Raw genomic sequence first — 20,482 nt, forward strand, 5'->3', positions numbered from 1 at the left:
TCTATTTATAACTGGAGTCTGCCTGTAAAACTTCTTTTCTATTATATTTTTTTGTAATTTATTGACATATTAAGCAAATATTGCATATGTTTCAAGATTGCTTGCTTGTAAAATTCTTCTGACGAGTTATCAATAATAGGCTATAAGTGGTATATAAATACTAAAAATAAATAAATGTCAGAATAAAGGAAATTATGACAAAACACAATACAAAGAATAAGGGCTCCTTTTATCAAGCCGCGCTAGTGGTTTAACATGCATTAAACCGCTGGCCACGCTATCCGCTACCGCCTCCTCTTGAGCAGGCGGTAGTTTTTGGGGGTTAGCGCGTGATGAAAAGTCACACGCGTTAACTCCGCAAACGCGGCTTAGTAAAAGGAGCCCTAAGTCAGACATTTTGTTCTGTCAGTGTAATAAGTCCCTAAGGAAATGTATGGATATCCACCTCATAGGGTTTGTATGCATTCAAGAAGAATGATTATATTTTCAGGAAACCCTCAGGGTATAAACAGTTCTGTATAACTGTGAATACATTGACAACCTCCATCAAAAACAGCCTTAGAAGAATAGTTTCAGTATTTACAAATTGCTATTTTATGCATCATGGTATTTTCTACTTTTTTAAATACACCATTCCCCCAACTTGTTTAAATATCACCCAACACATACAACATTGTTGTATAGGAAGGCAGCATTATAAGGGAAATTCTATAACCAGCGCCTAAACTTAGGCATCGGTAGGCGCCCTGCCAATGCCTAAGTTAACTGAAAAATGCCATCAGAATCAGCGAAAGGCGTTAGCGTTGAAGCGTCTGCTGATGTCTAAATAAAAGGCAGCTGGCATTGTGGCTAGGTAGCCACTTTAGGCCACTGATCACTAAAGTAGGCATGGTCAATCCCAGAAGTCAATTATATCAGGCTCCTATATTTGGAACCTCTCCACAAGTTCAAATAGTAGTAAATTAGTGGTTAGAGAAGCTCTAAAGTTTCTTAACCCACTGACCTCAGAAATGCCTAGGGGTATGTTCATAAATCTTCAAAGAACATACGGACCCAAAATGGCACCCATAGTCGTCATAGGTCTCTATTAAGAATTAAGAATATAGAGACCTATGACGACTATGGGTGCCATTTTGGGTCCGTATGTTCTTTGAAGATTTATGAACATACCCCTAGGCATTTCTGAGGTCAGTGGGTTAAGAAACTTTAGAGCTTCTCTAACCACTAATTTACTACAATCCCAGAAGTGGCATTAGGCGCACTAGCTGCAATTCATGGCAAGATAGGCAGCTGAAATGTAGGTCCAAAAAACCCTGGCCTACATTTCAGTCACTTACCTATGCTGCTATGGGATCCTGAAGTCAAGCTGCAGCAGCCATAATCTGATTGCAGCAGGGGAAGTTAACCCCGATCAGCTGAGCCAGCACTGCTCCCTAAAGCCGCGGCTTTGGGGAGTCCTGTTGGCTCAGCTGATCGGGGAAAAATACCCCTGCCACAATCAGCTGAGTGGTTACAGCAGGGGACCCCCTCCCCAACCGTGATAGGCAGGAGGGATGCTCACTCACTCTAGCTATAACCACCGAAGTCCACCCCCCAACCATGATCGGCAGGAGGGATGCTCACTCCCTCCTGCTTGCAGGTTCCTTCAAACCCATGACCCCCCCCTTTCACAATGGTGAGCCTTCCCCTTCTTGGTGCATCCTGGGATACACGGGAATGGGCCAAAGGCTCTGATTAACCCAGGAACCTAAGACCCTTCCAAGGCTTGCCATTATGAAGAGGCGGACCTGCCGGCATGAGGTTCTAGGCATCCCTCCAGCCGGCCATACTGCAAAAGGTATGGGGGGCAGGGGGTTGTGGTTTGGGGGGTATCGCTGTGGGGAGTTTAGGAGTATCGGTAGTTGGAGGGGTCATGGGTTCTGTTGGGGTTTAGGGGGTGTCTGAGTGAGTGGCTCTGGGGTATCGGCAGTTGGGACGGGTTATGGGTTAATGGGGGCTGCAGGCAGGAGGGAGTGAGCAGAAAGGAGCTATAAAGGGAAGAAACACTAAGTGATAGAGAAAGGGACTGATAGTGGAGCTGTGGAAGAGAAGTAGAAATAGGCTATGAGGGTGAGAGAGGGTCAGAGGGAGCATGGGCTGTGAGCAGGGGAGGTTGCTGGGAGAAGGAGACAATCTGGGAGAGAATAAGGAGATACAAACTGCAAGAGATGGGGAGTAGCTATGTGAGACTGGGGAAAGAGGGCTGAGGAGAAGGGAGGGTCATGAGGGAAAGATGAGAAGCTGTAGAGAGAGACAAGCACACATGAAGGAAATAGAAATGATATGGCATGGGAGGAAGATTGGGACAAAATCCCTACCAGAAGGATTGTGAGATGCCATTCTTAATAGAAAATTAACCCCCTTTTCTACAAAGCCGCACGCAACAGCCCCGAAGCCCTTTAAATCTCTATGGGCTACGGGGCCGTTACCGCTCAGCTTTGTAGAAAAGGGGGTAAGAGCAAGTAGAAATGGAGAATTCCTATGAGCGATGAAGCATTTAGCTCACTGGCCCACAGTAGTTTAGTAAAATCCAGTCTGCTTGTGACTGTGTCCTATGCAGTAAATGGAGGGCAGTGCTTGGCCTGCCCCCCTCCTCCTGTATTTACAGCAGACTGCATGTTAATTGTTGCTTTGATCATGCAATAATTGCAAAACCTACTGTATTTTAGTTAAAGGGCCCTAAATGCCATCCCTTCGTGTTTCATTTGGTTTAAAACGATGGAATTATAGTTGTATGCCACCTCAGGCAAAAATAAATAAATGCCATGAAAATATAAAAGAAAAAAAGGGGGAAAAAATCCCTCTAGCCTTTCATCCTTTCTGCCCCACATATGACATTCTCCAGTATCATATTGCAATTTGTCAAGTCAAAATGGGGCAGCGGTGACCAGAATCATTGTTTCCCATATCTGCCACTATTTAATCTGCATAGTGAATATTTGCATCAGAACTTTATTTTAATGACAATATTTTTTTTTAAAAAAACACAAAACCAACACACACACACAACTAATTGGAACATATTCAATGTTGTATTTTTTTATTACTCTTGAAATGAAATAAAATAACATTAGCATGAATTACCATATTTTGAAAAGTATGCAACCTTTACGGTTATATATTTTAGGGCATATATTAGAGAATCATATTTATCAACACTGCAATCATATTTGACACCTCAGAGTAAAAATACTATCAGTAAACAAAATTCAAAAAATATTTAAATTCCACATCATACGCTTGTCAATTAAGATCATCCAAGATCTCCTAAACTGTTTCTGTTTGGTTCCACTTTCTACTGAGGCAGTCAATTATTCTCCCATCATTTGTCTTGATAGGCTTTGATGGTATCAATATCACCTACACGACAATCTTGTAAAAACTATGAGATTGCAACATTGTGGTTTGGAAAAACCAATCCCTCCAAACCATCCCAACTGGTGAATTGACAATCTCTGTCATCACTGGGTCAGGTCCTAGTCTATATAAGCAGGTGGTCTTACTTAACAAGTTTTTATACAGAGTATGCAGTGTATTTACCTAATAATGTATTACATACACTAAAAAAAACCCAACAAAAATCCCCAAAACATAAATAGCCTGGTGTACTGTACTGATAAGTGGTTAGTTTATCACATAGATATAAATACACTGTGAAATATTTGAAAAATATTTTTTCAACATAACATTGCTATATTGTTTAGAATCTGTCAAGAAGAGAGCTATAATGACTAATTTTACTTTCATCAAAAATATTCTATTGGATAATTAGAAAAAGCTTTATATATGATTCATGTAAAAGTAATCTGTACATTTTTTAAACAAATATTTAACAAGGGAATACAGCAGTGATAAGCATCAGTGGCTATACTAATGTAGGAAAATTTCACTGTCAGGAAACATGAAATTAAGATGAATAAGATTAATAAATAAAAGCAAACAAATTATGGTAAACTTATGGTAATATTTTTTACTGGACTTGAATAGCTTCTGGGAGCTAAAACCCACATCCTTATGTGAGGACTTAAGCTCCCAAAAGCTAGTCAAGAATGTGTTAAGCTAGTCCAATTACAAGGTATCACCGTTTATTTTTTACCTATTAATCTTTATTTCTGTGCTATCAAGTGGGCTAATACATATCCAGCCTATTTTATCTGGAAAAAAGCACCAACTGTGATCATGTTAACGTAAGACTTGTGAACTTTCTTGACTTTGTCAGAAAATGAAACCTTTTCCTGATGAGCGTGCTTCAAAAATGTTATAATTTTCTGAGTACAGATGCAAATTAACCCCGTTTTTTACCATGCCATGGTAGAGGTTTCTACTGTGACCCATAGTGCTCCATGCCATGACACTGCTCCAAAACTCATAAGAATTCTATGAACGTTGGCGCAGCATCAGAACATTTTGCTCCCCTGGCCGTGGTAGAAACTTTTACCATGGCTTAGTAAAAGGTGCGTGTGTGGGTGGGTGGGGGCGGTAAATAAAATTGGTGTTTAGATAAGTTATGAAATTTTGAAGTGGCAGTCTTTGTTTTAATCAGTGCAAACATAAACTTATTAAGTCTAGATTCTTCCACGGAATATTTAATTTTATTCATTCAACAAACTTCAAACGGGTTGCTTTCATTAACCCGCCCCCACCTCCCAATTTAATGCAATTACTACTTTTCCCATGGTAATTTTTTGCTTTCCAAGCTCTTCTGTAAATCAGTATGAATTGTCTCTCATGAGATTTGATGACAACTGACTTTTTATAAGGCAATTCATAGCTAGAAAAAGATAATATTTTTCTATAATAATGAGGTTTTTAATGTATTAGTTTATTGCAGAAAAGGGTGTAAAGCAATGCATCAGGAGGCAGGGTTTCCTTTTGATAACTCAGGAGACAGGTACAATGTAAGTGTATTATATCTCATCTCCGAAACTGCGCTAGCAGTTTCTAGCATGGGGAGCTGCACTGAATGGCCCCCGCTGCTCCTGATGGTCATAGGAACTCTATGAGCGTCAGGAGCAGCGCAGGCCATTCAGCGTGGCTCCCCGCACTAGAAACTGCTAGCACAGTTTCGTAGAGGAGGGGGGTATGTGTGGAGGTTTGTGAAAATATATTCACTGTGCCTGCTTTCTCTCACCTAAAATAACTCAATTTACTCTTATACAGACATAATTTGGTGTATAGTTTCACAGTGCATGTACCTGTATAAAGCAGGCAGGAACAATTTCAAACTGTGTTCGGATGCAGCCAAACATGCATGTAATGGTGTAAAACCTTGAATATTTTCCCCTAGCTTGCTAAATAATATGTGACACAAAGGTGATGTTAGAATGGGTCTCTTATGAAAAGCAGCAGACTGGATTTACTATTGTAAAGGGGTCCTCAAGGGCTGCAAACAGGCCTGCTGTTCAGAATACGAGTAACCACAATATTTATTTGGCTTTTGCTCACACCTTTTTCCAGTAGTAGATGAAGGTGAATTACATTCAGGGGCACTAGGTAGTTCTCCTTTCCCTGGAGGGCTCACATACTAATTTTGTACCTAAGCCAAGGGAGTGAACGTTTAGCACAAGGTCTGATTGCATAAGACTCAGGGCTCCTTTTATCAAGTCGCGCTAGCAGGGTTAACGCGCGTGACTTTTCATCACGTGCTAACCCTCGCGCTGGCTAAAAACTAACGCCTGCTCAAGAGGAGGTGGTAGCGGCTAGCGCGGCTGGTGGTTTAACGTGCGCTATTACACGTTAAACCGCTAGCGCGGCTTGATAAAAGGAGCCCTCAGTGTTAAACTAGCAAGACTTGTGGTAAAATATCCTCTCTTACCTGTAGCCCACATTGATAGCTTCCCCCTTTAATGTGTTTATTATATATCACCAATATATCAAACTTTAATTTTTCATTTGATATTCGGCCTTCAAAAAACTTACAATAGTTTGGCATTCAAGAAGACCTCACAGTAGTGTACTGAAACATATATCTAAGGGCTCCTTTTACAAAACCACGTTTGTGATTCCCTTGTGACAAATGCGACAAAACCCATTCAATTTCTATTGGTTTCATTGCATTTGCCACATGGGAATCTCTATTGTGGTTTTATAAAAGGAGCCCTATATGATTTCATACAAAAATTGCAACGATATGGTCTATCCAAACTGCCTATTCCTATTATCTACTATCCCTTCCTCTCCCTTGGAGATCCACATCCCCCTCTCAATGTTCAAACCACAGTAGATCACTGGCAATCTCCCGCAGTCCACAGCAATTCCAGAAATTCAATGCCAGCATTGAATTCCCAGTCTATCTTTGGCCAGCCAAGACATACCTGACTTGGACAGTATTCAATGGCTCGCCAGTTAAGTTTTAACGGCCAAAGATAGACCACCTTTTTAGGTGGCTCTATCTGGACACTGAAGTTAGCTGGCGAGCTTCCTGAATGTTGGTAGGTCTAGCTATGTCATGTGACATAGCCAGTCATCAGCCAATATGCTGAGCCAGATATACAGCAGGAGACAGCCAGAGAGCCAGCTATGTGCTATTTAGCAGTCCGGAAGCCATTTCCAGATGGCAAATAATGCTGAATATTGTGCTCTCTATGTACTTCTAATGGATTTAGCACTACTACTTTTGCAGGAAACAAGTACTGTATTAAAAAAATGTACTAACTTCTTCATAGAAAGGCTAAATAAATACGTACATACTACACACTTGGAATGTACAGTGGCCTTTCCATCATGAAACTAGCAGCTAGCAAACAACAAAACAAAAGATTATGGCATAGTGCCAATAAGAAATACCAAGGTTGACCAATTTAAATGATTGCTGAACAAAATTGAGCACTGGCTCCTCCTAAATCTAAAATGCAACTGAAAATCTAAGCAACCATTTTCTCTTCCAGTTTATGAATTATTTTAAATTTTATTCCATTGTTTTTACCCCTATTCTTTTTATCTTATTAACTGAATTCTATTGTTTAACGGTTCCTCCCTTCTATTCCTTTTTACATATTACTTTAATTCATTTACATATCATTTTCATAGATGGTGCTCCTATCTGTAAAGTTAGGAGTTTCTATGAAATATTCTAAATGCTTCTCTCCTCTCCACTCCTTCCTGCCCTCCATAGTCCTCTTCTAACCCTTTCCTCGATAATGTCGCCTAGAGCTTGTAAAGGTATGTGCAACACACAAATGGAAGGAAGAAATAAAATAAATAAAAATAAAAATTTTCATACTATACAAAAGGAAAATAAAATAAAACTGGACCAGTATTCAGAGGTATGTAAGTGTTTGTCAGTGGCGAATGAATGCATATTTGTTCTGTATATTATTTTCAAAACACAGATGGAAAATCCTGGCCAGTTAAATAGCATTTTAGCAGCTAACCACAGCTAGTCATCCTGCAGTTGTCTGGGTCGTGCCGTGCCTGGTTAGGTAGAACTGACATTTCAGCCATCATGCTGTAGCTTTCTTCAGGTTAAGCTGTGAAATCTTCACTTTGTCTTTATATATACTGGGTCCTCTAACCTGATTGGCTGGGGTCTGAGGTGAATTAAGCAGGAAAATCCATTGGTCATGAATTTGAATTTTGCAGGAAAGTTTGTTTGTCACAAATTTGAATTGTGGAGGGAAAGTGCTTTGGTTACAGACCTGAATTCTGAATTTTGGAATCCTGACAGAATTTAAAATTGTAACCAACAGACTTTCCCAACAGAATTAAAATTTTGTCCTATGGATTTTCCCACCACAATTCCAATTTGTGTACCTAACGAGCTTTCCTGCCAAAATTCAAAAATTCAAATCTGTGACCAACAGACTTTCACTCCACAATTCAAATTTGTGTATCAATGAATTTTCCCACCAAAATTCAAATCTGTGACCAATGGTATTTCCTTCCACAATTCAAATTTGTGACCAACAAACTTTCCTGCCAAAATTCAAATTTGTGACTAACGGACTTTCTCGCCAAAATTTAAATCTGTGACTAATTGACTTTCCTGCCTTTTTCAACTCAAACCCCAGCCAATCAGGTTAGAGGACTCACTATATACTGTATAAAGACAAACTGCAAACCTCAACGCCACAGCATAATGGCTGAAACATTAGTTCTACCTACTGAGATGCAGCGAGACCTGGACAACTGCAACAATCAGGATAATTTATAATGACAGGCCTAAAGTAAATGGAAAGTGCTGCTGTGATCACTGCACCATCCTTATATTCATTAGCCCTACCTATATTGATGAGACACTCTGCCTGATATTCAAAGCAATTTAAACAGCCTGAAGATCCTGGTCATTTAAATAATTTGTCCGTGACTGTAAATATTCAGTGGCACATAACTGGTTAGTACCACTGAATATTTGCAGTGAATGCCTGAGCTGAAACTGGCAAACGTGTGTATTCTAGGGGAGGAGTTGGCACTTATATGGTTAAGTGCCTATATTCAGCTCTTATCTGTATAAGATAACCATATATATTGGGCTGCATAACTTGCAGTCCTATCTTATGCAATTCAACTCATGCCATTAAGGATTGACTATTACACTTAACTGAATACGTTTTAGCAGCCAACAAATAACCACGTATTCATTGGCAGTGCCCGGACATGGACCGGCATTGAATATCTTGGAACACAGCCAGTGTCGGACATAAAAATGCTGACCACCACTGACTAAATATCAGCCAGACTGACTCTACAGATGAAATAAAATGGCAATATTTAATTGAAGCCAGCAAGAATGCAATGAAGATTTGACCCCAATATAAGATTATTTGAAGATTCCTACCAATGGCTCCCTTGGAACTGCAGAATCATGACTGCATAATGTCAGTTATGGTAAAAGCAATCTGTATTTAGGAGGCTTTCTTTATATTAGGGTCTGTACACAAATGTTTTTTTAACTGCATGAGTAACTAGAGTAAGCTCTTATCGCTATTCCTCATATTGTCCTTCTGATACAATCTGCTGTTCTCCTAAGCAAAAAAAATGTGTTTACAAGAGCTGAGATCTTAAATGTTCTCCTATCCCCTTATCATGTATTGAATATAGAAGGCTATTCAAGATGAATGATAATAAAATATAATGGCAGATATAATTGCATTATTACACAACAGAATTTTGAATTGTAATAATTTGATGGTAATTCCCTTAAGTATAATTGTACTGTAATTAAAGTTATCCCTCTTCTAATCACCAACCTTAGATCTACTCTGGAACTCACATTTTAAAAGATAAAAATATGGAAATTGCCATTTTTTGAAATTGACACAGAGGGGGAAATTCTCGAAGATGTGCTGATGGTTAGCCAGCGGTAAGGTGCCCTACCACAAGCTAACCAACCAATCCGTAAGCACGTTTTCTAAAAAAACTGAAGGTGCTGAATGGCGCCAGTGTCATGCTTACAGAAGCCTAAGGCAAGTATGGGCATGGCTTGCACCAAAAGTGGCCTTAGGCATTCTTACGCACCCCTAGGTGCTTCCGTAAGCGTGACACCAGCTTAGTTGTTAGTTGTGGCTTCTAAATTGCTGGCCTACATTTAAGGTGCCGGTGTAAAAAAAACCCCACAAAATTCTATAATTGGCGCTAATTTGTGATTGACATGCTATCAGTGGCCGCGTCTTAGGTGGCAGACGATATTAGTGTCAATTATAGAATTCCCTCCAGAAAGTGTAATAGTGAGGTACCCAAATACACAGGATGGACTATTTATTAAGCTGTATTAGCTGATTAACATGGGAATTATCATGTGTTAACAGGAGTCATGGAGAGGTCATGGATTTATATACTGTACTGCTTTTCTATAATACAATCAAATCAGCTAGCATGGGTTTATGTTACCAGTTATATACTAAAAAAACAGAAAGAATATGTTTTTGGACCTATGAGGAATTGAGAAGTTATCATTGGGGCAAGCTATCCGATGGTCCTAAAATTTTTTACAAAAGCTTCATAAGTGTTTTTATTCGCATATTAGCTAAACTGTTCAACTAATTATTGAATGATATTTATTTAAAACATTTAGGCCCTGATTCTCTAAAAGTGCGTTCCGATTTTAGGCAGCTGTAGGCGTCCTACAGCTGTCTAATCAGCCAATCGGGATGCACGTTTTTTTAAAAAAATGCTCCCCAGGCAGGCCGCCTATATTGAAGGCGAGGCCCGCAAGACACCTAGGCCCTGATTCTTTATAGGACGCCCGGGAGAGGCGTCCTATTCAGAATCGGCCTAAACTAAACCCCGATTCTGTAACCGGCGTCCATGTTATAGACGCTGGTTAGAGAATCGGGTTAGATTAGACACGGCCCGCTACACTTATCGCGGCAAGGGATCTCTCTGCCGCTATAAGTATAGCGGGCCGCGGCCCCCTGACCGATCGCTGGCAGGAGGGTGCCCAAACCCTCCTGCCAGAAGATGCGCCCCACTCCGACACTACCGACCGCCCCCCCCCCCGACATTACCGATCTCCCCCCCGCGACAATATTGATCGCTGGCAGGAGGGTGCCCAATCCCTCTTGCCCGAAGATGCACACCCCCCCCGGCGCTAACAACCCCCAAACCTCCACTCCACCAAACCTGTTCTTACGGCCAGATGGGTCTTGCACATCCAGCCGGCAGGCACGCCTCGTCGAAATGAGGCGGGCCCGCCCCTTCCCGCCGAAGCCTAAGGCCTGATTGGCCCAGGCTCTAGAAGCCTGGACCAACATCCCCACTAAGTCTAAGGTCTGATTGGCCAATTTTGCTTTGCATATCCTTTCTAAAATACCATTCTAAGGGCCTCTTGTATAAAGCTATCAGGCTTTGTATACGACGGGGGTAAATGTTTATCTTAATTTGTATTTATGTGCATATGTTTCCTATTCTAATTCTAATGGAATAATATATAAATATATATATATATATATATATATATATATATATATATATATTAGGAGTGTAATAGGAAGACATCATGTCATTCTAAAAGTCTGTGAGGACATTTATTCCTTGGTTCTATTATTGTACATTTAAAATTAATTATACAACTGTAAATGGATGAGCTTAATACAGAACAGGATATATAATCAAATTAGCAGAAAATGTATGAGAGTTTTAATAAGCTTGCAAAAATGTTCTTGTGATTCCTTTCAGGGTGCACATGGGCTGCAAATCTGATTTAACAAAAATAGCTTTTGTCCAATTATTTCTTAAATTACTCAAGAAAAAAAATTAAAACAGATATATATCTGGGAAAATTGACTTCCTTTTAAGTCTGTTTTCCAAGCTGCAATTTACTTCCTTTCAAAATATATAAAAAGCATGAATGATAGCTATAATTAATTGGTAAGATCATTAAACATCTGATTATTTTCTAAAAGTTTATATATCAGGAAATTCAGTTGACACCCCCCCCCACCCCTTTATAGAAAACCACAGTGCGATTTTTAGTGCCGGCTGTGGTGGTAACAGCTCCAATGCTCATAGAATTCCTAAGAGCATCAGAGCTGTTACTGCCGCAGCCGGCGCTAAAAGTCATGCTATGATTTTGTAAAAGGGGGAGGGGTATTTTTGAAAGGAATTGTAAAAATAAAAACAAAAACATATCATAAAAGCACTCTGTACTGTATTTGTAAGAATCACTGCCTTTGCATTTCTAAAAAGAATTATGTTTTACTCAACTGATGTATACGTTGGGTTATATTTGCTAAAACAATGAATACAGCCAATGTGCCATTTGGTTGTGAGTTCTTATAGCCCTAGGTTATTTTAACTGATTCCGAATGTACGGCAATTTATACAATTCTATTCTTTGACTTTTTACTTGGGAAGTTCAAATTGAACTTAAATCTTCTGTACTTTTAACAAACTTTACTGCCATGTTTCCTGATTCCACACAATTAGTGGTGTTTCATCATCCATTGCAGTCAATTATCATAACGCTCGCAGGAGGCTACCTTTGGTAAGGGCCTTTTTACTTTACTGAGGGGCACAAAGCCCTTAATGCATGGTTAACAGGTGGATTAAGGGGTTTTGTGGTAGTTTGCCAGTTTCTATGGGGTCCTTTTACAAAGGCGCCGTAGCGGTTTAATGCGCGGAATACCGCGCGTTAAACCGCCTGCCGCACTAGTACCTAATGCCTCCATTGACGAGGCGTTAGGATTTTAGGCTGCCGCGGGGGTTAGCGCGTGATGTAATGTCCGACGCGCTAACCCCCGTAGCGTGCCTTGATAAAAGGAGCCCTACGTGTCAAACTGCGCATTACTGCATTTTCAGATATTTGTTTTCCTTCGGAGGCATGGCACGAGCGGAGAATGGGCATGTAAACATTAGTCAGCTAGCCTGCTTCACTAACCATGTGCTACTTGGCTATCACAGAGTTAACATGGGACTTCTTACCACGTCCTCTGAGGCCCTCACCCCCCCCTCCCATTTCTATAAAGCCTACCTACACTTAGGTGTCTACATTGGCGCACTTAGCTGATGTAGGTGCCTAACTTATGCTGAGTTTTGCAAAATGGCAGTAGAGGGTTTTTTTTTACCACTCGCTGGCAAGTTAAGTGCTCTGAAGCCCAGAAAATTCCTCTGAGCACTGAGGCATTTACCTCGCCGGCCTGTGGTAGAAACCTCTACTGTCATTTAGTAAATGGAGCTTTTAATCAACAGGCTCAATCAGTGACAATATTTGGCACAGTTAGGCGCAATTGGCACAACTTGGTAGGCGCAATTGTATAAAAGTTAGGAGCCTTGTCCAAAGCCCCTTGCTTTGCTCTCTACTTAATTGTAATGCTTCATTGTAATGCTTCAGAATATTGCTTTTCTGTAAGACTATTTCTATAATATATTATTTATGCAATCACCTCTGGCTGTGCCTTTTTGATTCTACTTCCTGGTGAGTCTTCAGTGAGGGAACTGAACCTGGAACTGGGCGTTTGTCAGGGCGCCTCTCAAGTGACCCCACCAACCATATATTGTGGGGGCCACTAACAAACCTGACACCCCTATCTAAAAGTAAGTGTGGTTAGGGGTGGATCATGGACCTTTTTTTTTCAGTGATGTACATGATTATAAAATATGGGCCGATAAGCGCCTAAGGCGTTTAGGCCAAGAAAACTCTTGCAAAACATGGTGCGCCTAAAAGTTAGGATGCCTCGCAATGCCTTAGTCTACTTAGGTGGTGCTAAACGTGATTCTATACAGGGCACCTAACTTGTACAGAATTGCACTGAGGGCAGCACTAGTCAGTACTGATTTTTTAGGTGACATATTTAGAATCAGGGCCTAAGTGCTTCTGCGCTAAATGGTAGGTACCACACGTTAATCTGAATGTGACCTGCAATAAAAAAAAATATAGTGGCAACATTTTCTTTTATTGCAGCATTAGTATAAGGGCCCTTTTAGTTTAAAAACTCTTTATCAAGGAGCCAACTCTTTACATATGGTATAGAACAGTGTATCTCAAACTATGTGCCACAGCTCAGTGGTGTGCCCCAAAGAGATTCTTGTTGCACCACGAGATTCCAGAATTTTACTTTATCTTTAAAAATTCCCTTCTTAAGTATACTATAGAATAGAAGACATGTGTATCAGGTATGCAAGAGTCTGTTAATGTTATGAACATCTATATGCGTAAGGATACAACGGCCCAGACAAGTATCATTAGTTGATGCGATTGGTTCTGGAATGCTCTCTGGTTAAAAAATGGTACAAATAATTTATATTTTTATATTAATTCTTCTAAATATGTGTGAAGATTTATACTCATCTGTACTACCAACCATTGTAATATTAGAAAAAAAAAAACAAGCTTAGACTTCAAGAGCATTAAATTTTGATTTTGCTTGTTTGTTGTCTGTTGATATCATTATGTGCCAGGCCAATTCATTAGTTCTTTTTATTCAACTAGATATCTTTCATAGATCCTTTATCAGACTTCTCTTTATTTAATGAGAAACTGATTTAAACCTTCTACCTGATCATATAGTAGAGTTACTTTCAGTAAAACAGGTTGAATGTATCAACAAGAGTGGATAAAGTCTCAATGCACAGTAAAAGCATACCTGTGGGCTGAAAGTTGTGTGGGAGCGATTAAGGTGGAAAAGTACCTTTGTACTTTCCACCTGCAAGGTAATAGAAGGAAAGTATACATCAAATTCCCATAGACATTTGATTACTCTAAGCAATCTCTACATATAACTTCCCTCTACTGATCTGTCCTTATTCCTCTGTCTTCATGAGTAAAAGCACTTGTAAATTAGGTATACTTAAAGGGAAGAGCAACAGTAGACCAATAAAGAGGCATATTTTCAAATCACTTAAACTTACCAAAGTTACATAGTAACCTATGGAACTTTGTATAGCTTTGAAAAAGAGCCCCATGCTGTAAATATTCATGCATATTTTATAAACTACATGTATAAATTACCCAAGTGGTATAAACGTTTTTGTTATTGTACATACTTTTATGCAGGGGGTGGAGTTGTGTAATATTATGAGATACATTTTATGTGCTTATACTGGTGCAAAAAAGCTTATATTCTGGGTTATGGCTTTTCCAATGTATATATCAGGACAGAACCTGAGTCAGTGGACACAAAAAGGAAGCTGGTGTGTTGACTTTCATTTTATAGTATTGTCTTAAAGTGTAACTTAGTGATCTGTGACTTGATTAATACAAGCTTTTTATAACTTGCTGCTTAGAGAATCAAACCTGAAAAAAAAAACAAGTTCTAATGTATAATTTAGGTCCTCATTTACTAAGGTGAAGTTAGGTTTTGTAGTTTCCATACAGTAATTGTCAACTTTAAAATGAGAGAACTGCAAATCCCTATGCTAACTGCTGGGTGGCACTATTATTTTGGCACAAGTTAATGCAGAACAAAATTTGTTACTGCATATTAAGGGGTTAATTCTTTATGGAGTTGACTAGCCACAAGAAGGCAGTAAATGGCTGTGTTCTATGTAGTCATTTAAGTGCAGTAGATGATCACTTACAAGTAGTGGTGTAGTAAGGGGTGGTGGCACCCCTCCCTCGTTCCCTGCCCCCCATCCCTTTTTAACTTCTCCAGCATGAGCAGCATGCCCACATGGACGTCGGCTCACCCTTTGATGTCACTTCGTAGGTGCGGGTCCTGGAAGTGACATCAGAGAGAGCACTGATGCGGGCAGCAACCTCGCACCAAGGAAGTAAAAAAGATATGGAGGAAGGCAAGGAGTGCACATAACAAGGGGAGAAGCGGAAGTAGGAGGGGAGCGAAGAGGAGGAGGGGTGCTGCGCCCTTAGGAAGACCATGCTCAGGGCAGACCCCCCCCCCTCCACCCCCACATTACTACACCACTGCTTACAGGACACACAAATTATAGAATACCATGCAGTAATTTGCGCACATTCTTTCACACATCCAGAAGAGGGCATTTACATCAGCTATAGGACTGGTTTGAGTGTTTGTGCCTCACATTTAAGTATGTTTTTTGTCATTTACATTAGTATTGTATAAAGTTGACACCTACTTTCTTTATAGAATACACTTGAAATAGAGGCCATAGCCAGTGCATTTAGTAGGCATCCTGCTTTAGAATTAACTGCTTCATGTTACCTGCATTGTTATCAGCTAATGAATGGTAAATACTTTTTTAACTGTAGGGCACATGGCCTTTCAACTGTATATCCACTCCACCAACCACCAGGTAATTATTAGAACATAAGAAATAGTTAGAAGACGTGAATCCCCCTTGTCTACGATATCATTGGCCTACCGATTTCATATAGGGTACTATTTAAAATCTTACTATTATTCCATATATACCTTTGAGAACTTTAAGGTCATTACAGGATAATAGACTGATTATCCTGTCGGTCAAGGAAGCCAGATGGGAATTCACTAGGACCAAAGCATTCTATTACCTCACCCCTTCCTTTTGGAATCAAATTCCTAAAAATTTACATTTAGTGGCAAATCTAATCCAAGATTCCAAGTTTATTCTATATTCAATATAGCGTCTATCAACTTTAAGGTCTTTTTAAAGACTTATTTTTTTCCAACAAGCCTTTAGCAAAGAGATTTATCAAAACCTGCATGTATATTGAATCAGAGTAAACAGTCAGCAGGGTTGGCTATCCTTGGAGCACAACACTAAGGACTTGTGTTGATATTACTATTGCTCGTACTATGTTTTTTATAATTGAAGAATATGAATGTGTTTAGGTCTGTCTTATTAAGTTCTATGGAGTTCCTTTCATTTATTTATTTGGATATATTGTAATTGCTTAGATATATTGTTAGTTGAGTGGAATATCAAATTTTAATAAACCCTAAACATGTCAACTACAATCCATTTTTTTAAACATTAAAAGAAATTGGGGTGTCATGAACTGCTGCACTATATGTTGCACTGGTTCAAGTCTCTGGGAAACTGGGTTCTTGTTCATTAATGGAAAAAGGAATCCAAAATGTTGGACTGGCGTAAGAAGTTAAAAGCACCCCCACCTCCTCTACTCATTGATCTCTTCCTTTTCTTTTCTGCCAGAGAAATGGTATGTGGAATCTGAAGTGCAAGACTAATTTCAGAAACATTGCTCAACACCAAGAAAGCTGCCAAGCAATCCAGGAGTATAAGTTATCGCAATGTAATAAGTCACTCTAAGGCAAAATTTGAGACACCTTATAAAGTGTGATTCTGCTTCCTAACACTTTTCTGTTAGCTGAAATGCAACAGCCATGTGGAACTGTTGGGCACTAAATAGTGCCCTTGACACATCTATTTGTAAGAACTGCTATAACTTCTAGATGGCCTGAGATCAAACATGTTAATAAAATGCACTGAGTGAGAGTCAGTACAAGGGTAGGGAGAAGAAGAACTACATGACTATCAACTTAGCTTTGCATCATGTTCACTTAAGTTCTGATCCAAGTGACACTTGCATATATTAATGGTCAATAAGTTCTGGGCACACATAGAGCAATATTTCTCTTTTTGCCATGGATACAAAATATGAGAGAATCATTGATGAACAGAAATATGAATAAGATGCTCCAGTTCATTTATCTGGGTGGAAGCTGCTCCTATCTGCTCACTGATGCCATTCCTAGATTTTATCATCTTTGACTGCCTCACCATTATCTAAGTAGTGATAGGGTAATCCGGGAGCAGAGTCAGAAATTATCCAAGTTTCCAAGTTTATTAAAATTTGATATCCCACAATATGGTTGCAACCATACATAGCTAACAAATCTATTACCACTTTTCAACAACAGTATTTGGATAAATACCTGGATAGGTTAGGACAGTGAAACAGTACTGAGTATTGGCCATTGCTGAATATCCAGGTATACTGTAGATTTAGAAACTGTGGCTGGCATTTGAATCCAACCTTGATCACGGTGTTTAAATACTGGGGAGGAGGGGGGTTTACGAGATCAGGCCCTTAACGAAAAAGGGTTTATTTTATGGTATTTGGAATTGGATTTTTCCTGGTTCAAGTTTCAGATTTCCCTCAGAATTGTTGTGGAAATTTATACAGTGAATCCAAGTGAAATTTAATCAGATTTGATATGGATTTGTCAATTCATGGGCATCTATAGTTATTTATATTTAGCTCTCACCTTTTCATTGATAGCTCAAGGCAACTTATTTTCCATTACAGTGAGTATTTCCTTGACCCCAGAGAGATATAATCTAAGGGCTAGATTAACTAAACTGTATTAATGAGTTAATATGTTTTATTTAATGCAAGCCCCATTATTGTCATTGTCACATGTTACATGGCAATTACATGTTAATACAGTATACCTAGGCCGAAGTTTGTACCTGAGGCATTGGAGAGACACAAGGAAGAGATTCCTAGTTCTCATCCTGCTATTCTAATTATTAGTTACTCCCCAGCTCTGCTATATGAACTCTGCCTCTGCTAATCTTTTTTGTCATACAAATCTGCTCAAACATTACTGCTGAACTGAGAGGAGTCTTCAGTGAAGAAAACAGTCTGCCTATCTAATTTCAGAAACCCCATGATATTCTTGTAACTCGCAGGCCTTTTTAGGTTCACATTTGAGGAAGCATGACCCAAAAAAGCAAGTTGGGCTTGTCTTCATTTTAATAAAGCTTTTCTGATGGCTATGTGAGGGTTTCTCTGTATTTTTTCTTCATTGTTTAAAACATGTATGGATGTTTCTCTATATATTTTTCTTCATTTTTTACATTTGTGCAAAAGAGCTTGTTTGAATGTGTATTCATCTGTATATATAAGCCTATACAGACAATCTGCATCCATTTTAAATCTGTAGGTATCCATACAAACCAAATGTGAACTCATGAATGCATGTTCCTTCCTAGTTCTTAGGCTCTAATTCTTCTCGCCAAATCCACTAGAAGTGCACATAGGTGAATAGGACCTTTACTGATGTCTTACCAATGTCACTAACTCACCTACAGTATATCACAGCACTAATCACTTGCCTAAGTATTTACATACAGGGGAAAGCAGAAGGATCAAGTGGCTGGACTTGCTGGGATAATAAATCTGGTAGGCAACAACAAACAAAAAAAATCCAACTTAACTTCAGTCAAATATCAAAACGAAGACCAAAAAGATCAGAGACTGTAATGATGATGAACAGGACGCCAAGACTTTATTAAGCAATCATAAAACAGTTTGTTTCCAAAAGGCCCTGCATTGCGCAAGAGCACTAACGGTTACTCACTGATTCATACATTCCTTTTAGCTGTCTCCAGCTTTCATTCAGTTGTTATCCATCAGGTCATTTTTCTCTGACATGCGTTTGGCCCCCTGAGGAAGGAGTGTTTCTTCGAAACACGGACCATGTTGGGTCCGGTCTTATCAGTCCTTTTGAAACAAACTGTTTGATGTGTTTTATGATTGCTTAATAAAGTCTTGGTGTCCTCACTGCAGTCTCTTTTCTTCATAATAAATCTGGTAACAGCATCTGGCACTGATTCTTACCACCATGATCTCACTGGGAAACTTGTCATGATGAGAGGACTAGGAATTATAAGGGTGAAAAGGAGTGAGCTGAACAGATTAAATTTTTTTTAAAAAGAGTGTTGGCTTTATAATGGAAGTGTACTTATAAAAGTACATCAGATAAATGATAAATTTTAAAATTGCTTAAACATTCATACATGACAAGTGCATTTTCTCAAAAATATTTGTATAAAGTGTATCATATAACAGGTTAATTAAACGCCCAATTTCAGCTATACTTAAAAACTTGAATCAATCTACTATTTGTTTAAATTTGGTACTATATTTTTACTTCAAAAAATGATTGGAAACGCTATTCTACTATGGCAATTCTAGTTGAACGATATACTGGAATCACGTCCAAAACATTTACTCATGAGCTATAAAAGTCTAAACAAAGTACTCTACAATCAAAATCAAGTTAATAGGGTTTCTCTTATAAAGATAAGTGCAATAACTGCCTATAACTGAGCATTTCTGATGTAAATTCTTGTTCCTCGTCTGCATGTAGGAACCATCAATACCCACGGCTCTTCTTTACCGAATATTTCCTCTAGAAATTTGTACAAAATTTTCAAGAAAAGATTTGTTTGTTCAGGTGGAGGGCTTGGCTAGTCACACAATAATACTAGAAAACACAAGCTATGTTGACCTTTAGATCTTTAACACTGGTTGGAAGAGTGACATTTAAAACAGTATTTTAGGTTTTCGTCGTTGTTGTTGTTTAACTATATTCTGTTTAATTGCCTCTCTGGGTTTCATTTCATTTCACAATCAAGAGTCTTCATTATTTGCTTGTGCAGGTTTTTCATTTCTCCAGAACATGCATGTTTCAGGTAAACATTAATTCACTTCAGGTTCTTTGGCTTTTCAGAAGGAATCATACAGCTACGATGTTCCTGTTGTGGCGAGAGCGTGACCTTTCCAAAGGTACCCCTTTGTTATCTGCAGAAGGAAGAAAAACAAAACAAAGAATTACAACAGCCGTGAGGGTTCAGCAGTGTCAACAGGTTTTCAGACAGGATTCTCGGAATCATCTGGGATGGATATGTAAATAAGCAGGCAAGCAGGCTAGATCAGAAGGGGAGGATGTGCATAGGAGCAGCCAGGTGAAGGTCAAGAGAGCTGCAATCAGCTTTAAATTACTCTCTCTGCCACCAGAGAAAAAGCAAAGGATGGTAAAAGTGCTAAAGAATGTATTAGCACAGTTCCCTTGGCGATAGCAAGTGACAACCAAAATCCAAGGCAAAAATTGTTATTGTATAAAGAATCTATGTAGCTTTGTAAGAAGGCACTTCAATTACCACTGTGAGTGATAAAACAGAAGGTAGTGAAAATGTGCAAGTCAGAAGAAAAACAGGAGGTAAGAAAGTGTGAAAGACAACTCAACGTTATTTTTATGTCAGATTAACAGCAAAGTGCTTTACAGTCACTGGAAAAATATCTCACTTTCCCCCTCCCCCCCCCTGCTCTGCCTCTGGTGATAATATATTTTGTCAT

The 20,482-nt window shown here is 39.1% G+C and overlaps 1 protein-coding gene across 4 annotated transcripts in view; it reads right to left on the bottom strand.

The window, feature by feature from the left end:
* Positions 1 to 17,702: 17,702 nt before the first annotated feature.
* The window catches only part of DIAPH2 (diaphanous related formin 2), a 1,499,255-nt gene continuing 1,496,475 nt past the window's right edge, over positions 17,703 to 20,482 (bottom strand). For all 4 annotated transcript variants that reach the window (XM_033944799.1, XM_033944798.1, XM_033944797.1 and 1 more), the window contains one exon: positions 17,703 to 19,927. Coding sequence is in view for 3 of the 4 variants with exons in the window: in XM_033944798.1 (XP_033800689.1) it covers positions 19,863 to 19,927 (65 nt within the window). In the remaining variant the exon portion in view is untranslated. The remainder of the gene's footprint in view (positions 19,928 to 20,482) is intronic.

Source organism: Geotrypetes seraphini, chromosome 5 (genome assembly GCF_902459505.1).
Source record: "Geotrypetes seraphini chromosome 5, aGeoSer1.1, whole genome shotgun sequence".
In the NCBI taxonomy this organism is placed as follows: domain Eukaryota; kingdom Metazoa; phylum Chordata; class Amphibia; order Gymnophiona; family Dermophiidae; genus Geotrypetes; species Geotrypetes seraphini.